This window comes from Cricetulus griseus, chromosome 3 (assembly GCF_003668045.3).
Source record: "Cricetulus griseus strain 17A/GY chromosome 3, alternate assembly CriGri-PICRH-1.0, whole genome shotgun sequence".
Classification (NCBI taxonomy): domain Eukaryota; kingdom Metazoa; phylum Chordata; class Mammalia; order Rodentia; family Cricetidae; genus Cricetulus; species Cricetulus griseus.
Genome location: NC_048596.1, coordinates 115,279,235 through 115,299,312, shown reverse-complemented (window position 1 = coordinate 115,299,312; position 20,078 = coordinate 115,279,235). Strand labels below are relative to the sequence as shown.

Below are 20,078 nucleotides of genomic sequence, written 5' to 3'. Positions count from 1 at the left end.
AAGGAAATTGAGACTCTGGTGGTTTATCCCAGAGCTAGGGACTGCTAGTTTCTGTCTCTTCTGATGAATACACATTGTAATTCAGACCCAGTGAAAACAAACTTTTGTGTGTGTCAGAGTTATACACCAATGTTGTATCTTAGTCTGCTATGGGAAAAGTATTAGGCTCAAAAGAACTAAATTTGGAGATCATAAGTTTTGGAGAGAGAGCCTAAACCAAGTATGTACCTTCTAACTTAAATAGTTTGTTAGAGGTTGAGCATGGCACTTGGCCTAGAGCGCACACTTGATTGCATATGAACCCGAGTTAGAAATAAACTTTTGGGGTTGGGTATGAAGCTCCATCGGTAGAGCGCATGTCTAGCTTGCATGAAACCCTGGGTTGGATCCCCAGTACTGTGTTAACTGGGCCTAGTGATTTGTTTTTATAATTCCAGAATTTTGGAGGTAAAGTCCAGAGTGTCAGAAGTTCAAGGTCATCCTCAACTACATGGGAAGTTTGAGGCCGGCTTGGCCTAGAGACAAGGTGGGGGAGGGGGAGATGAGTGAGGGGAGACAGTGGGGAAGCAGAGAAGAGAGGAGAGGAAGAAAATGTTGAATACTGTTTTTGCCCCAGCAGGTTTAGGAGATGAATTATTGGGTCAATTCTTCAGGTATAGTCCGATCTTAGGTGACTGTCTTGTTTCCAGGACACTTGGGTTTCCTTCCTTAGTGAAATGCTGATTCTCTCTACTAGCCAGGCTCCTCCTCTGAGCCTTAGTGACCTTAGGTGTAGCTTAAGTGATGAGGTGACACTACTGAGCATTTTAGACATGAGAAAAGGAAGAGAATGGAAGGCAAGTCATATATTCACCTCTACCCCAGCCACAGCCAAGTCATGTATTCACCCTTACCCCAGCCACAGCCAAGAAGGAAGGAGGAGGTTTGGGGTTCAGCGGGAACTACAGTCCCATCCATCTCTGTCACTTTGTACTCCTGGGCCCCCATTTTGTCCTCTGAAGAACAGGGGTAGAATTATTCTAAGGATAAAACTAAAGCCTAAATTAGAGGTGCTGGGCATGGTACAGTGTAAGAGCCCACAACACAGCCACTGTTGATACTACATAATTGGTTATCTGATTTCCCAGCCTACCACAGACTGAAGGCAGCAGATTAGAAGGGCCCGAGGGACTGCTTCGGGAAGGTCCACTGGCAGCGGGAAAAAGTGACAGGTCGAAACCCCGGCTACAAGGGAGGCAAGAAAAAAAGCTTTATTTTTTTTTGAAAACAAAAACAAAAACAAAAACAAACAAACAAAAACGGGAACAAAATCTCAAAAGACACAACAGTTTGGGGACATTCACTAAAAGACAAAGAGCCCTCCTCAGGTCAGTAGCTTCCTGGAGACCCCATGCCTTGTCCTTCCCCAGGACTCATGCTGACAGTAGGTGCTGTAAAGTTCTCTCTCCATCCCTGACTTCCAGAAAGTAGGTGTGTGTGAAGGGATCGAGTGTGCCTTTCATTCATGGTGCTCCCAAGGAGTGCTTCCTGAGTCCTAAAATCCCTGGAATCTGGGCCAGAAGAGGAGAGGGAGAAATCCCTTTGATGGTCTAAAAGATAGTCAAGTTCAGGCATGATGGAAGAGCTTGCACTTTTCCCACCTGAGAAGAGTGTCCCCTGCTCACCACCCCTTCAACCTTCACCACCCTCAAAGTCAAGTGTGGAAAACAGCATTTGAGAATAGCTCTCCAGGTGGAGGAAGGGGAATGGGAGGAGGAAGGGGGAGGAGGGAGACCAAATCAGGCGCTCTGATCTGACAGAGTGCCTATGCTGGCATCCAGGGAGTGGATGCTGTTTCAGACTGCAGGCTCCAGGCACAGGAGGGGAGCACAGAAGTCCCTATAGGAAAGGACATCCCTCGAGGGTGGGTAGGATTCAAGACACAGGAGGGTGTGCTTGGCTTTCAGAGCTCCCTGGGACATGTTCAGCTGAGGATCTGAGCTGAGCTGAGCTGAAGTGCAGGGATTGGCTCAGATGTAGAGAGGCGTTGAGGTTGGCTGGGACATGGAGAGGGAACAAACCTTCCCACTGCTACTCAGAGATGCACAAGGTAGAGTGGTCCTCAGAGTAGACTCTGCCCCTGGGCGGGAGTCGGAATTCAGCACTGCCTTCACTGTCCCTTCCATTGGAGGGAAATGGTAGTAACTAGTCATTGAATTAAATCCATTGTCTCTGAGGTTGAGGTGCTGCTGTTGCCACACACATGGTAAATACTAACACCGGAGATGTTTGCAGCAAGGTAAGATGAGGCATTATGAGATTGGATGGGCTACTACATGAAAAATTAAATGTCAGAATTTGTGTTTGCCGATGATACCTTTGAGTAGGAATTTGGGCAAACAGGATGAGGTTGAGGGAAGTGCACGGGAAGAATTATCCTGAGGTTTAAGATGGGACCCTCTATTGTTAGAAAGTGGACTGCATCACTGCCAAGAGAGAAGCAATTAGGAAGGATGTGTTTTCTATCTCTATTGTTAGTGTGTCTCTGACAGAAAACTCTCTCTCTCTCTCTCTCTCTCTCTCTCTCTCTCTCTCTCTCTTTCTGTCTCTCCTAATGGTGTGTAGCAGAGCTTGGAGCAGAGCTTGAATAATAAATATTTGAGAGAGGGAGAGAGAGAGAAAGAGATGGAGAGAGAGGACAGAGAGTTTCCTACTTTTTCTCTCATGTTACACTAAGGCCAGGTCTCAGACAGAAGTAAGGGACAATAAACAAGGTCTCCTGAGGGTGGGCGAGAGAGGCTGTGATTTCCCCAGTGGGCTCCATGGGACCTTCGGTGTCTGCTCCCTGCACATTTTATCCACTGTTCTGGTTACCAACAGCTGCATGCCCTCTGACCACAGGGGCAGGATGGGATGCTGGCTGGGAAGGTGTTTTCTTGCCATGAGTTTTGTGGGAGGGTGCTTGTGTCTGGCAGTGGGAAACCAAGCATTTAGGCATCTTTCAGATGGGTATCTCAAACACTGAGGAAGCAGAGATTGTCTTGGCTGGATTCAAGTTCCATCTTCCATGATGTGGATTTTGTGTCCTGGAAGGCCCAGCCACTTTCTCTCAGGTGGGCAGAAATTTTATTTCTCTAGCTGGGCTTGCTATGAGTCTCCATTTAGACCAGCAGCAGAAATAGCTTGATCTTTTTTCCATTTCCACCATTTGCCAAAAATGGAAAGAGAGGAAAAAAATTAATCTTTTTTCCATTTCTTTTAATGGAAAAAAATGTAATTTTGCCATTTCAAGGTAATTCAGTCTCTTCTAATGAAAAGCATAGATGGCCCATTTATAACCATAGTTGATTCAGAGATGAACCCCTCCTTGAGCTGGTGGCTTTCCTTAGCTGTGTCCTCGTCCCCTTGTCCATCTCAAGCTGTTGTCCAAATGCAGGGGGAGCTGATGGGGACTGAGGGCTGCACATGTGGAGGCTTACTCCACATGGGCCTGGCTTCAGGGCTGCTCTGCTGATGTCTCTGCTTCTGACCCGCCTCTGAGAAGCCAGGTCTGAGTGTGCTGAGTATCTATGAAGTTCTCCAGGTTCTCAGGCCTGAGGGACCCCCAGCCCTGCCAGCACTCAGGAGATCTGTCCACGTTTTGTGGGGAGCGAGTGGTGGTTACCTCAAGCCCCTCTTTGGTTTCATTACACCACATTTTCCCTGGCTCAGAGCACTTCCTGCCTTGACCCAGAGTTCCAGTGGGAAGTGGGGCTGACAGCTGATGTCATCCTCTGGGTGTAATCTAGGAAACATTTCCATGCTGTGGGCCACTGTCTTCTCTCTCCATGTCCTCCCCCTTCTAGGAAGTGCTTCTATCTCTTTTCTAAGTAGCAAGAAACAGTCGCCCCTCATCTCTATGGGTTGAATAAAATATCTAGGCTCTGAGGTCTTCAAGCCTTGGCTCTTTGGAACTAGAGTCTGCCTGTTTCTTAAATCTTATAAAATGTGCCTGACCTCTGGTACAGAAGCCTGAAAGCCTTGACTGTCACAGCATTTCACAAGTGAAACAGCAACATTTTAGAACTTACACACTATCCATGGACCACTTGCTTTATGCCCAGGCTCTGGACTCCCTGAGTAGGAGGGAGGTTGACTTGGTAGAGGGTCCCAGGTAACAAAAATGACATGGAATAAAAAATGTATCAGGAAGTATTTCAGAATATTGTACTGCCATGAGGGTGGTTCAGGCTAGCCCAAGTTCTGATGATGTTCATTGGCAAATGTCTCTACATCCAAGGAGCACGTGCTTGGTATCAAGGCAGTGCAGGAAGGGGGAAAAGGTCCCCAGACTCCATTATGGAGTCTTTCTTCCTAGTGGTCTCATGAGATGCTCTCCGTGTAGTTTGTGTGCTGGTGTCCTGTAATATGAGTGCTGCTTATTGCCTCTCTGGGAATATTAAAGTGGGCAACATGTGCAATATGATAGTGGCCCTTGCCTGTGGTGAATGATGTGAGAAGTGAGGGATGTGTGTGTGTGTGTGTGTGTGTGTGTGTGTATGAGAGAGAGAGAGACAGAGAGAGAGAGAGAGAGAGAGAGAGAGAGAGAGAGAGAGAGAGGAGAGAGTGCCTGTGAATATATGCACTTACAAGTTGGCTTGGACAACTGTCTCCTACTTAGAATGAGTTTGCCTGATAGGGTAAGTGAAAGGGAAAACTAGATGGTGAGCCTCACAGTCAGTGTGATAACCCACATGGTGTCTCAGCAGCATCATAGATTGTGTAGAAGGTGACCTAGAGTGAGGTAGGCCATGGTTTGGGGTCTGGATCATTGGTGTTTCTTTCTGGCTTGGTATTAGGCCATTGTGACTTCTTCAAAAAAGGGCCGGGTTTGTGCAGGACTCCATGCTTGGCTTCTGTCTAGGCAGTGTGTGTTTGAGGAGGTGCTTTCTGAGCCCACTGAGTCTGTCCCATCTGTCTCCTCCTCAGTTAAATCCACTAGTGGCAGAAATGTGGAAGGAACCTGGTCATCTTTACATGTCACACTAAAACAGTTGTTCTTCAGTGATGCTGAACTTTGACTCACAGCCCCAAGTTTTCAGTGTGCAACCCTGCCCCCCTTCATTAAGTACTGTGTGACCAAAGAAAAAGTGAAAAATTCTCTGGTGGAAACTCAGTTCTTAGTGCTTTGAAACCCCTGAATGTTATTCTTTAAAACTTAGAAACTAAGCCCTAGCATTTCAATTTGTCTCTCTGGCTGCCATCAGTATAACAAAAGCAATTTACTGACCAGGGCTAGGGTGAGGTCTCTCCTGGAAGGAGTCTTGCAAGTGCTATAAACTTACAGAAGGTCAGGGATGTCCCAGGTTCTGAGAGGTTGGTCAGCCTACAGGTCACACGAAGGGCAGAGGCTGCCTCTCAGCAGAGGGAGAGGCCTCATTACCACTGCTTTCTCTTCCCCTGCAAAGCTCCATACACTTCCAAACATTACTATGGATGCAGGGAAGGCTGTGATGTTGGTGGTTCTCAGTTCCCCTCCCCCAGTTTGGCTTGGACAACTGTCTCCTACTTAGAATGAGTTTGCCTGATAGGGTAAGTGAAAGGGAAAACTAGATGGTGAGCCTCACAGTCAGTGTGATAACCCACATGGTATCTCAGCAGCATCATAGATTGTGTAGAAGGTGACCTAGAGTGACCTAGATCTGGAAATTTTAAAAAGATAACTTGCTTTAACAGGTATGGGAGTCATTGGCCAACCACAGGAATACCCAAATCCATTCCTATTCTTTCTCTCTGGCTTTTCCTCTTGTTTACTTCATGTGAGTCCCAGAGATTTGGTGAGGAAGGAATACAATTTCTTACAGAATGCCAACTCTTGTGTGAAGTCTAAAGGTGGGAAGGAAGGGCCTTCTTTGTCTTAGTTACTGCTCTGTTACTGTGAAGAGATACCATGACCCAAGGCACCTTGTAAAAGAAAGCATTTGGGGCTTACTTACAATTTCAGAGAGTTAGTCTATAACGGTCATGGTGGGAAAACATGGTGGCAGGCAGGCAGGCAGGCAGGCAGGCAGGCATGGCACTGGAGTGATAGCTGAGTGAGAGCTTACATCCTGATCTGCAGGCAGGTAGCAGAGAGAAAGAGAGAGACTAGGCCTGGCAGGTACTTTTGGAACTGCAAAGCCATCCCCAGTGGCACACCTCCTGTAACAAGGCCACACCTCCTAGTCATTACTAAAGAGTCCACCAATTGGGAACCAGACATTCAAATATGTGAGCCTCATTTAAACCACCACTGGCCTAACAGAGGATATAAAAATGGAAACCATAAGATTGAATGGAGAAGGAAAAACATGTCAGATATTTCAGTCAGGATACTGGAAATTGATTTTTGCTCTGGGAGCTCCACCCCCTTTCTAGAAAGACCTCAGCTGGCTCTGGGTTCAGGAAGGAATCTAGGGAAACCATTCACAACAGGAGGAAGCTGTTGGTGGCAGAGAGAATCTCCCAGTCTCTTTTTAGATGACTGATTTCCAACTATTAACTGTGGACTTCCTATGTGCACACTCTGGGTTGGGATTTAGCTTCCTTCCATCCCATCCCTAGAGACAGTCTTGGTGTCACCAGTGGTACATGCTCCTAGCCTTTCTCCAACCAATGTATCATCTCACTTGGTAAGGCTCCTCAGCTCTTGCCTGTCATTACGACTTCAGCTCCTCACAGGGGACTATGGGAACCTCTGAGGTTCTAGAAGGGCTGCTGAGAGCTGGAGCAGGAAGCCATGTCTAACCCTGGACACGCTAAGCCCATTATCTTAAACTAGCCTAGATCGTGCCCTATATTTACCAACTCATAGACTCAAGAAATTTGTGGAAAATCTTCAAAATAACTAGAAAACAAATAAGAAATATTTACCTTCAAAAAATGAAATCAACATAACTGTGTTTCCAAAGCCTGCTTAAGTCATTTCACTTTGAATTATAGGCACAGAAATCTTAAAATAGTAGCAAGTGTAACCCTGCTACAGAGTAAAAATGTGGTACTTGAATTACCGTGGCCTTTTCAAATGGGCAGTCATTTAAAAAGTCTCTTAAAATTAATTTTATTACTACTCAGAGGGAAAAACAGAAAGCATAATCCAGTCAAAATGAAAAGTATACAGTGGCATTGACGTTTACCTGCATGACTGTAAGAATAGCCGGGGAGTTCTATAATGGAATAGTGGCCAGGAATTTGCTTTACTTAGCATTTACTTTAGAGCTATACTATGAAAAATGATACGGTACTATGACTGAATGGATCGGTTGAGCTAAATTGAAAAAAATCTCAAAATAGACTACGGGGCTCATGATAACTAAATTATAAAGCCAGGTGTGATGGTATGTACACACATGTAATCCCAACACTTGGGAAGTGGAGGCAGGACAATCCCTTTGAGTTCATGGTCAGCCTGGGCTAGGTAGCAGTACCCTCAACAATAAGATATAAAAGTAGTATTGGAAATCAGTGAAGAAAAAGAATCATTTAAAAAATTTTAGCTACTTCAGTATTATTATAACATAATAAGATTTTCCTCATTTTGCCTAAATCTAAATGGATTCAAAACAAAAGTTGTAACATGAAAAAATTTAATTAAAATTCTCAAATAAACTTCTGTTCAAGGTGGGTGTAGAGATGTCTCAGTGATTAAGAGCAACAAAATAGACAAACCTTTATCCAAACTAACCAAAAGGCAGAGAAAGAACAGGCAAATTTAACAAAATCAGAAATGAAAAGGGAGACATAACAACGGACGCTGAGGAAATCCAAAGAATCTTCAGGTCATACTTTGAAAACCTGTACTCCACAAAATTGGAAAATTTAAAGGAAATGGACAATTTCCTGGACAGATATCACTTACCAAAATTGAATCAAGAACAGTTGAGCAACCTAAACAGACCCATAACCCCTAACAAAATAGAAGCAGTCATCAAAAGTCTCCCATCCAAAAAAGAGCCCAGTGCAGAATTCTACCAGAAATTCAAAGAAGAGCTAATACCAATACTCCTCAAATTGTTGCACACAATAGAAGCAGAAGGTTCATTGCCAAACTCTTTTTATGAGGCTACAATTACCTTGGTACCCAAGCCACACAAAGACACAACTAAGAAAGAGAACTACAGACCAATATCCCTCATGAACATTAATACAAAAATACTCAATGTAATACTAGCAAATCGAATCCAAGAACACATCAGAAAAATCATCCACCATGATCAAGTAGGCTTCATCCTTGGGATGCAGGGTTGGTTCAACATACGAAAATCCATCAATGTAATCCACCATATAAACAAACTGAAAAAGAAAAACCACATGATCATCTCACTAGACGCTGAAAAGGCCTTTGACAAAATCCAACACCCTTTCATGATAAAGGTCCTGGAGAGATCAGGGATAACAGAACATGCCTGAACATAATAAAAACAATATATAGTAAACCAACAACCAGCATCAAACTAAATGGAGAAAAACTCAGTGATTCCTGTAAAATCAGGAGCAAGACAAGGCTGTCCACTCTCTCCATATCTCTTCAATATTGTACTTGAAGTTCTGGCTATAGCAATAAGACAAGCAAAGGGGATCAAAGGGATACAAATTGGAAAGGATGAAGTCAAACTTTCACTATTTGCAGATGACATGATAGCCTACATTAGTGACCCAAAAAACTCTACCAGGGACCTCCTACAGCTGACAAACACATTCAGCAAAGTGGCAGGATACAAGATTAACTCAAAAAAATTAGTAGCCCTACTATATACAGATGATAAATTGGCTGAGAAAGAAATCGGAGAAATATTACCCTTTACAATAGCCACAAACAACATAAAATATCTTGGGATAACACTAACCAAACAAGTGAAAGACCCGTATAGCAAGAAAAAGAAAGAAATTAAAGAAACAGAAAATGGAAAGATCTCCCATGATCTTGGATAGGTAGGATCAACACAGTAAAAATGGCAGTCTTGTGAAAAGCAATCTACAGATTCAATGCAATCCCCATCAAAATCCCAACACAATTCTTCACAGACCTTGAAAGAACAATACTCAACTTTATAGGGAGAAATAAAAGACCCAGGATAGCCAAAATAACCCTGTACAATAAAGGAACTTCTGGAGGCATCACCATCCCTGACTTCAAGCTCTATTATAGAGCTATAGTCCTGAAAACAGCTTGGTATTGGCGCAAAAATAGACAGGTAGACCAATGGAATCAAATTGAAAACTCTGATATTAACCCACATACTTACGAACACCTGATTTTTGACAAAGAAGCTAAAGATATAGAATGGAATAAAGAAAGTATCTTCAACAAATGGTGCTGGCATAACTGGATGCTGGCATGTAGAAGACTTCAGATATATATCCATGTCTATCACCATGCACAAAACTTAAGTCCAAATGGATGAAAGACCTCAATATAAATCCAATCACACTGGGGAACTACCCTTGAACGAATTGGTACAGGAGACAGCTTCCCGAACATTACACCTGAATAGCACAGACACTGAAATTGACAATTAATAAATGGGAGCTCCTGAAACTGAGAAGCTTCTGTAAGGCAAAGGACACAGTCAGCAAGACAAAACAGCAGCCCACATCTGACAGAAGGCTGATCTCGGAAATTTACAAGAACTCAAAAAGCTAGTTTCCAAAACACCAAATAATCCAATTAAAAGTGGGGTACAGAATTCTCAATAGAGGACTCTAAAATGGCAAATGCAAATCAAAACAACTCTGAGATACCATCTTTCTCCTGTCAGAATGGCTAAAATCAAAAACACCAATGACAGTTTATGCTGAGAGGATGCGGAGAAAGAGGAACACTCCTCCACTGCTGGTGGGAGTGCCAACTTGTACAGCCACTTTGGAAATCTGCATGGTGACTCCTCAAGAAAATGGGAATCAGTCTACCACAAGATCCAGCAATTCCACTTTTAGGCATATACCCCAAAGAAGCACGTTCATACAACAAGGATATCTGTTCAACTATGTTCATAACAGCATTAATTGTAATAGCCAGAACCTGGAAGCAACCTAGATGCCCCTTAATTGAAGAATGGATACAGAAAATGTGGTACGTTTATACAATGGAGTACTACTCAGCAGAAAAAAAAAACAATGGAATTTTGAAATTTGCAGGCAAATGGATGGAACTAGGAGAAACCTAGTGAGTCACACAAAGACAGCCACAAAATGATAAACATGGTATGCACTCACTCATATGTGGATTTTACACATAGAGCAAAGGATTACCAGCCTACAATCCACACCAATAGAGAAGTTAGGCAACAGGGAGGACTCTAAAAGAGACATACATGGTCCCCTGTGGAAGGGGAAAGGGACAAGATCTCCTGAGCAAATTGGGAGCATAGGGAGAGGGGAGAAGGAGCTAGGAGAATGAGAAGGAGAGAAGAGTAGGGGTGAGGAGGACATGAGGGAGCAGGAAGTTTGTGTGGGAGGAAAAATAGAGGAGAGCAACATAAGAGATACCATCAGAGAGGGAGCCAGTATAGGTTTAAAGAGAAATCAGGCACTAGGAAATTGTCCAGAGATCTACAAGGATAATACCACCTAACCATCCAAGCAACAGTGGAGAGGCTACCTTAAATGTCCTCCCCTGATAAGGAGATTGATGACTGACTTATATGCCATCCTAGAGCCTTCATCCAGAAGCTGGTGGAAGTAGAAGCAGAGACCCACAGCTAAACACTGAACTGAACTGGAATCCAGTTGCAGAGAAGGAGGAGTGATGAGCAAAGGGGCCAAACCAGGCTGGTGAAACCCACAGAAACAGCTGACCTGAACAAGAGGGAGCTCTTGTCCCCCAGACTGATAGCTGGGAAACCAGCATGGAACTGATCCAGACCCCATAAATTTGGGTGTCAGTGAGGATGCCTCATAAATATATGGGGCCTCTTGTAGTAGACCAGTACTTATCCCTAGCATCGGAATGGACTTTGGGAGCCCATTTCACACAGAGGGATACTCCCTCAGCCTAGACACATGGGGGAGGGCCTAGGCCCTATCTCAAAGGGTATTATAGACTCTGAACTGCCCCCCCCCATGGGAGGCCTCACTCTCCCTGGGGAGCAGAAATGGTATTGGATAGGTAGGGTGTTAGTGGGGGCAGAGGAGGAGGGGAGGGAGAGGGAACGGGGATTGGCGTATAAAACAATCTTGTTTCTAATATAAGTAAAAAAAATGGAGAGAAAAAAAAAAGAGCATTGGCTGCTCTTCTAGAGGATCTGGGTTTAATTCCCAGCACCAGTATGGCAGCTCAAGACTGTCAATAACTCAAGGGGTTTTCCTAATTCTCACACAGATATATATGCAGGTAAAATACCAATGCACATAAAATAAAAATAAAGAAATTATAAGGAAATTCTGTTTAATAATCATATGTGGCCATGGAGGATAATGTATAAATGGATAGCTTCATTTACCCTCCTTTACTGTCCTGAAATTATATATTCCAAAGCAAAATAGAAAACCTACAACTTGCCTAGTTGCCAGCACAAACTGTAAAAAATAAAACATATAAAGAGATGGGAAGCTGGGAATACTTTGTACCATTTGACAATAGAAGGCCAGTGTTTGGATTATATGAGGGCTTCTGATTTGTTAAGATAAAGATAGAGTATTAAATTGATAGCAAATGTCAAGCATCTTGGCAAACTTCATGTTCTATGACGATCAAATCCTGTTCTAGGCAGTCACTCTACTCTTAGGAAAAAGTGCAGATGTTGGTGTGTGTATGTCAAGAGAGGTACATGTTACTGTCTTCAGACTTGTATCTCAAAGCTGAGAAAGACTAAAAGAAACAGAAAGAGGAAAGAGGGTGGGAGGGAAGGATGAAGGGAGGTGGGAGCAGGGAAGAGGAGAGATGAGAAAAGATAGAAAGAAGCAAGGCTGGAAGACGAGAGGAAGAAGGAAAGGAGATGAGGAAGGAAGGGAGGGAGGGCTGCAAAGTCAAATTACAGGTTCCATAAGACCAGGTGTGCTCAGAACAGACTGGCCATGATAGACGCCAACAATAAAGGGGAACTGGTACAGGTGGCAGCTGGCCAGTAGCCAGTGGTCATGTGTGGGGTCAGGTTCACAGTACTAAGTACAAGAATATTATTTAATGAAAGCAAATATATGGAAATATATTCCCATATATGTATTCATATAGACACCTGGCATTCACAGGCTTCATGCTGATTTTCTCTCAGTCAGTGAGTTAGAGTTGACTTGTCCCAAATCTGCCTACACATTTTCTCTTTTATAGTGACCGTTTTTTAGTTTTGGGGGGAAGATAGATGTGAGAACTCCAGGCTTGACCACATTAGTCTGCTCTGTGAATACTCATGGTCCTGTTCTGCTCCTCTCTTCTTGTCCCCATGTCACCACCTCAGCACTCCTAGGCTTGTATAACACACCACCTCAACTTTGTCCTTTCCCGAGTACCATCCCTTCACCACAAGGAAAGTCTTGAGTGTTCTGGAGACAGGACTGGGGCCTTGTGATTTGCTTTTCCCCTTGGGCTCTGGGCCAAGTTGAGTGGAGGTGGGCTGGGCATGCGTCCTCTTCCTCAGAGGACTGGGAAGACAGGTACTGGGTACAGGGAGTTGCCTGAGGCAGCTGGAAAGCTGAGGAGGCTGGAGGAGGCCAGGGACCACAAGCAGTACCTGAGAGCAATGGACGCCAGCTTTGGGGTGGGCCAAGAGCAGGCACGGGCTCCTCCCCCATTTCTTGTTGCCCTGGGTGATTGTCATGTTAACCTGTACTTTTTGTCTTGTCTCCGTATCACATGGACAGGTACTCAGATTCCCAAGGACCAACCCTGCTGTCGTGGTCTCTATGACTTTGAGCCAGAAAACGAAGGAGAATTAGGATTTAAAGAAGGGGACATCATTACATTAACCAATCAGATAGATGAAAACTGGTATGAAGGAATGCTGCGTGGGGAGTCCGGCTTCTTCCCTATTAATTACGTGGAAGTCATTGTGCCTTTACCTCGGTAAATGTGTCTTTTGGACCTGATTTCATAACTGAAATGAATCTGCACCCAGTGTTCTCTCAGTGTGGTGTTCTGTGACATCCTCACTCTCTGGCCCACTTCATCACTTTTGTATGTGTGTTTTCTTTATAATGTATTTTGTATCAATTTAATTTGTATAACTGATTCCTTTGTCCTAACTCATAAAGATAGTTTTCTTCTTGTTCTAAAAAGTCATTGGTTAAATGTATTTGCTTCCTGTTGCTAAAAAAAGTAAATTGCGCCCATTACAGATATGTGAACAAATGGCCCGTGTAGTCCTTAGCTGCAGTGGAATGCACCCTTTGCAGCTAAGAAAGCTAAAGATTTTGTTTCTTGAGGTTTTGATGGAATCCAGTCTTTACCTGTTTTAAGCTTACCTGTGAACAGCCCAATAAACATGACATGCTGTGTTCATTAAAGTCTATGGTTATTTTTTATGTTAATTGCTTTTCAAGCATGGACTTCAGCACAAACTCCTCCTGCGCCCCTTGGCTGACCTGGGGTCCCAGACAGGGTCCTTAGATGATGGTAGTAGATCAGTGCCAGCAGGTGGGGGTGTGGCCCCTTACTAGCCACTGATTCAAAGATGGTTCATCCTTTTTACAGCCCAAGACTAGAAAACCTTCTTGCCTAGTGTCAAGTTCATAAAACAGCCCACATCAAGCTTTGTCTGCTGTCACACATGGGCAGGTAGGTTTTCAAGCAGGCCCATTGTGGATGCTGAGGGAGTAGCATGATCTGTTGGGCTGAGTGTCCAATCACTTAGGTTTACAGAACAGCCCTGGACTTAACCTTGTCACATGCTGTGGCACAGCAGAGTCCACAACAACCCTGCCATACAAAGATGAGTCAGCTATTGCTCCCCTTTGCAGAGAAGGGGAGTCACAAGTGACTTGTCTAGGATCAGACAACAAGTAGTGTCAGGAGCAGAGTTTGGGCTCTGATTGCATGACGGATGCTGACATACAAGTGTTCATCAGTCTCGGAGGGCTGCACTGGTGATCACAGGCATTTGTAACAAAAGCCCAGAGGCCAGATTCATCACCTGAGGTGACCTAAGTCAGGTTTTCTAGTCTCCTGAGCTGACTTTATTAACAGGTTCGTGTGAGTGTGTGTGTGTGCGCGCACGTGTACACATGCATGCATACACACCTTGTACATTCAGTGTAATTCTTAGCATTCACTGGGTATTTATTATATGCCAGGTGCTGCTAAAAGCAGCTTCCGTGAAATCCTCATATGCCATCCTGTCCTGTGAGGTCCATTTGATGCCTGTTCTTCAGATACTAGGATTGTGCCACAGAAATGCCAAGTCACTTTTCCGGTCACACAGTTAAGTGTCAGAGCTGGAATTTTAATTCACAGTCATCTCCCATGCCTATGGTCTTCACCTTTCTAGAATAGCTCTCATTACATCTTTTCACCATGTAAATTCACAAACAAGCCTGTTTTTATACCTGTCTTTTATTCTCCATTAGAGAATTTGAAATTAGAAATTTGTCAATGAGAAACCCAGAGACACTCTTGATGTTTACCATTTACTGTTCAGGGGAAATAAGCAGTAATTGGATTTAATTGAGAGCTACAGATTAATTTCTAATAATAACTGAAAAAGCTCAGCAATTTAGATCACTTTAAAGCAATTAAAAAGAGGACTTGATTAACCACCAGACAGCTGCTCAGCAGGGGGCATGGTAACCATGCCCTGGCAATGACTATGCCTGTGTCACATGTCTTCCACGGGCTTGCGGCCTCAGCTGTTTGGCAGGGTCCCGTCTCTACACGATGTTTGTGGAGAAGGCTGGCAGATAACATCTGGCTCCTGGTGCAGGCTTGGTACCAACTGCTTCTAGCAGCTGTTGGGGAGAACATTTCGTTGTGAGTTCCTGCCTCAAGGCACTCATAGCTTTATGGACATTTACTGCCTTCCTGGTTTGCTTTCTACTGCTGCAATAAACACTGTGAGCAACTTGGGAAGGGAAGGGTTTATTTTATCTTACAGACTATGTAGTCCATCATGGAGAGAAGCCAGGGCAGGAACAGGGGTAGGAACCCCTGGAGGATTGCTGCTTACTGGCTTGTTCAGTCTGCTCTATTATATAAACCCAGGACCATCAAGCCCAGGGGTAGCATTGCCTACAGGCTAATCTGATGGGTCATTTTCTTAACTGAGGCTCCCTCTTTCCAGATGACTCTGGCCTGTGTTAGGCTGACAAAATAACCAAGGAGCACACAACACAGCTTGCATCAAGTTTTCTATTCTAATTGTTAGGAAGTCCTGTGACTTCTTTTCTTAGAAAAAGTATCCATGACCTTTCAGATGTGAAAACAAGTTTGAGCATTCAAATAGCTTTATTTTTCTAATTATAAAAGGTAATGCAGATGTATTATAGGAAAATTCAGGCCGTCTGAAAAGTTATAAAGGAAATCACTTTTTAGTGCATAACCACAAAAGAATTGTTGTGACGATTTTCATTATGTCCCTCCCTTGTATACTTCTGGATTCACATGTGTACATGAATGGGAGTCTATATTGTGATTTCAATGTTACATGTTAATTGTAGACCTAAGTCCTTGAACTAGCTATGTAGTATTTTATTGTGTAGGTGCATGCAGCATAACTAGGTTTCTGTTCTTACACGTTTCCAGTTTTCTGGCCAATTTTCAAGTTACTTTACATGGAAATGGGTCAAAAGGACAAGCAAACTGAACTTGGATTTATGTTGATTTGGTGTACTAATTAACCTCCTTATTAAACTACCTTTATTTCCTGAAGGTTGTATGCTTGTGCTATTGGTTGCATTCCCATTCTGCTTCCTATGATGTCTACATCAATGTACATCACCAAGAGTATTGTGGCATTCCCCTTCTCCAACCCCTTCCCACTTCTTGTCACTTGTCTCTGTTAATGTGAGGTGACAGCCATTTCCCCTTACTGCCTGATCCAGAGCAAGGGGGTTAGAAGAAACAGTGGAAGGTCTTCACTCCCAGAGTCCACTTTCAATAAGCTTAAATAGCACATGACAATTTACCAATATTTACCTTACTTAGCTTCAGTAACGTGTGCTTTTGGTGTCCCATCAAGAATGCATTGTGTCTTCTCTTAAAGAGTTTTATTATTTCTAGTCTTATATTTTGATGTTTGTCTATGTAAAAGTAAGATGCTACTGGGGTTGGGCCTTGAATGTGTATAGGCAGGTGGGGGTGTAGTTAGAGATGTGTGTGCACACAGCGAGAGCTGAAGCATGCTGTAGCCCACCGGTCTGCAGGGATCAGCCTTGAGTGCAGGAGGATGGGGGTGGTGGGTCTGCTGTGGTCACATGTATAGAAGCCATGCTTCTGGGGTCAAACACTGTAGAGGCAGCAACTAGATAGCTGGGGGAGGGATATGGGAATGGTGGTTTAAGTACCTAGAGAATGACAAGGCTACTAGGATATGTCTGTGGGCTTGGAAGACCGGTGACTTGCAGGATCAGCTCAGATAGTTCTATGGTGGGAGCAGAGAAGGCTGATAGACAAAACAACCAGAGACTTTCAAGGCCGTTGTACTGTGTTGCAAGATTGGGACAACTTGAATTGTGGGTGAGGAGTAAATATTGTTTTCAATAAGGTACCCACTGATGAGTCACCAGCTCCAAAGGATAGCTCCAAATCCATGATCACACAAATGGCCCTGGCTAAACTCAGAGTCAGAAAACAAAGCAAAAAGACATGAATTGGAGAAAGGGACTTGTAGGGAGAAGGCAGGTCAAAGTGATTCCGGAGGGTTTGGGGAGGTGGGGTTAGTAGTGATTCGAGTGCCCTATATACATATTTGAAATTAACAAAGAACAAACTTAATAAAGTTTCTTTCATAAAGGAAGAATAGGGGCAGAAAAAGGAGGAATGGAACCATAGCAAGACCAAAATCCAGAGGGGAAATACTAAGTTGTGTAGCTACATGCCAGTTGCATCCAGGGCACATGGGCTGGTGTGTGAGTGACAGTGGATTTGAGTAGCCTTCCATCTATGGCCTTGCTGGATACAGTCCATATGTCATTTTCTTGGGATAACTTCTATTCGATGGCATTCCTCAGCTGACTCCCCATGTTTCTGGCATCCCCAGAATCCTAGGATCTTTATTGAATCTCTGGCTTCACTTTCCCAGTTTCACACATTACTCTTTCAGGGACTGGTTCCAGGGAGTCCAATCCTGCTATACATTGCTTTGCTACAGGCTTTCCTTTAGAATATGGGTAAAGTTTTCATGACTCCATAATTCTTTCATTTTTGCATGCCCAGAAAACCCAAATAACATGGATGATACCATGGTCTGTCACAAACGTGAGTGGTAGCAAGCTGTCTTGGACCATGGATGCACTGTCCTCTGAATACCTGGGTGACTGCACATGATGAAAGTAATCCTGAAGAAACAACTTTGTGTGTGGCCTTGTGACAGCAGGATTCCCCAGTGGCATGTTGTTCTCAAGGTAAAAATCTTTTAAATGAGCTTGCTTTTGTACCCTTGATCCTGCAATGGGTGGGGATCCATGAACCCTGAGATCATCTTTTCTCTGTTCCCGTGTGCGTGTGCGTGTGCGTGTGCGTGTGCGTGTGCGTGTGCGTGTGCGTGTGCGTGTGCGTGTGCGTGTGCGTGTGTGTGTGTGTGTGTGTGTGTGTGTGTATGTGACAACTGGAATCTGCTATCCTGATATATTGCTGACATCACTCTAAGTCCTTTGAAGACCTTCTCATTCTCCAAGGTCTCAACTGGGTGAGACACTTGACCCTTCAAACTTTATAAACTACTCCCAGTTGCTTGGCTGCTTTTATTTTTTTCTAGCTCTCCAAATCCATATTCCCTTTATAGCTCCATATAATTTCTAGTTATGCATTTAATTTTAAATTTTTAGTAAGAAATTCTTATCCAGTCTTTGCTCAAGAGAGGAACCACAGAAGAGCAAACATGCACCATCAGTTTGATAAAGAATCGAGTGACTACAGCAGGGCATCTGATACTGACAGAGCCCCTGATGATTCTTGCATCCTGGTAGTTATGCCGTGTTTGTATGGCAGAGATAATGTATGTTCATCTAGTTGCCCTGATGGATCTCCTTCCTGGATCCTCCCAGATGGTGGCAATGCCCAGCATTTTTGCACTTGGGCAAAACCATGATATCATTCTGGCTGGTGATATAGGGTGAAAATGATGCGTGCCACTTTCTGGGGGTGGTGTTGAAACGCTCCCGAGGCTTCCTCAGTCTCTCTTCACATCTGCATAGTTAATGCAAACGCTGGTTGTTGATGGGCAGATCCACAAAATCAAAGGGCACTGGTTCTCTGAATCACCCCACTAAAGTTAGCTTCCCCTGGTGAGTTATCCAGTGTATGCCAGGTTTGTGCAAACAAGAAATAGCTTCAGCTGTTAGACATCAGAGTTTTTAGTGTTTCTATCTATGTAAAGCTGGCCTGTGCTGACTTGTATGTTTGTACCAGAGTGAAAATGGAATTGACCAGGGGTAAGTTCTTAGACATAGGTGGGGAACCAAGACACATAAGTCATGTGATAAGGTTTCAAATTTTACCCTCAAACCAATGAGTTGCTTAATATCTGGCAGAATAAAGGCATGATCAGATTGGTTCTTAGGTATGAGTACTGTGGTATAAGCAAGAGTTCATGATAGCCTAGCTTAGCATAGCTGACAGTGGGCATAGAAGAAAAGATTTGGGGTGGGGAGAGGTAGAGTTGATGTGGTGACTGATTTAAAGCCAGCTTATTGAACTGTGGGTTATAAAGCCCTATGGTGGTGTGTAATTGAATGTAGGAAGCTTGGCAACGGTAAAATTTCCTGAATATGAAACAGCTAAATGTTAATTTTAAAGTCAACTGCATAATGAACCAATGTGTTTCTCTTGGTGCCCACCCATGTTGCATCACACAACTCCACTGCAGCCTTGGATCTGAACACATGGTATGCACACTTCCTACCGTAGATTCCATCACTGTGCATGTGAACACTTCCTGAGGCACCTTGGTTCTGACTGGAGATGGTTTTGCTATGAATTGCAGTGTTTTTCCTGTATGTACAACGAGTTCTGCTTTCCTAGAAACACAGTGGCTTAATTATAGAAAGCAAAGCACTTCTAATGTTTCCCAACCATCATTCCTCAGCATGTAAATACCAAACTAACATGTCTGCAGGTCGTATTATGTTACAATGCTTGATTCTTAAGACCACTCTTTGAGTTCCTGACCTGAGTTTCATTTTTTTAAAAAAGGTTCAATGAATTTTGACTTGAGATTAGAACAGAAATTCCAAGAATTTTTGAAGTGTCCCTAAATACTTCTGCCATTTCATACTAAGTATCTGTGCAAAATTTTTCAGCATTGATGATTAAAAAATCAAAGCATCATCCAACTCTGCAGGATGTTGAGGATGTCCCGTGCCTGGCAATATTAAACTTTTAGCCGTGTTAACATAAAGAAACACATTCATCTCTTTAGTGTGCACATTTATTTTCACTTTTAGCAAATAGTGTAGTTGCACTATGCCAAAGAACTGTTAAGATGGATTTATAATTATTACCATTAAGCTTTTGATTTGTATAGCTATTTTATATGCCTATATACCCAAGGCTACCTCAACATTTCTCAGTTAAAGGGATCTCAGGAGAACAAAGTTTGAGAAGCCCTGGTTTAGTATGTGATATTGGGGAGGGGTCAAGACTAGGTGACAAGGGTGGTGGTGTGTCATTCATTGATGTGGGGGACAAAGGAGAAAAGGAATATGCTGAGTGAGAAAGGGTGACAAAGACAAAAACCTTAGGATGGATACTGTCCAATCACCATCTCCCTATATCAGGAAAGATATTTCTAGATGTCCCACAATATACATATTACTAACTTCATGTAACACATATAATTAACTTCAAGCTGTGCAAAGATCAAAAAGCGTTTTTGTGTTTTTTGCTAAAAAGATTTATTTATTATGTATACAGTGTTCTGTTTCCATGTATGCTGCAAGTCAGAAGAGGGCACTAGATCTCATTCAAGGTGGTTGTGAGCCACCATGTGGTTGTT

The 20,078-nt window shown here is 43.4% G+C and overlaps 1 protein-coding gene across 1 annotated transcript in view; it reads left to right on the top strand.

Moving 5' to 3' along the window:
- Positions 1–13,001, top strand: part of Sh3gl3 (SH3 domain containing GRB2 like 3, endophilin A3) — a 44,636-nt gene extending 31,635 nt beyond the window's left edge. The window contains exon 8 of the mRNA XM_035441362.1: positions 12,796–13,001. Coding sequence (XP_035297253.1) covers positions 12,796–13,001 — 206 coding nt within the window. The remainder of the gene's footprint in view (positions 1–12,795) is intronic.
- The last annotated feature ends 7,077 nt before the right edge of the window (positions 13,002–20,078 follow it).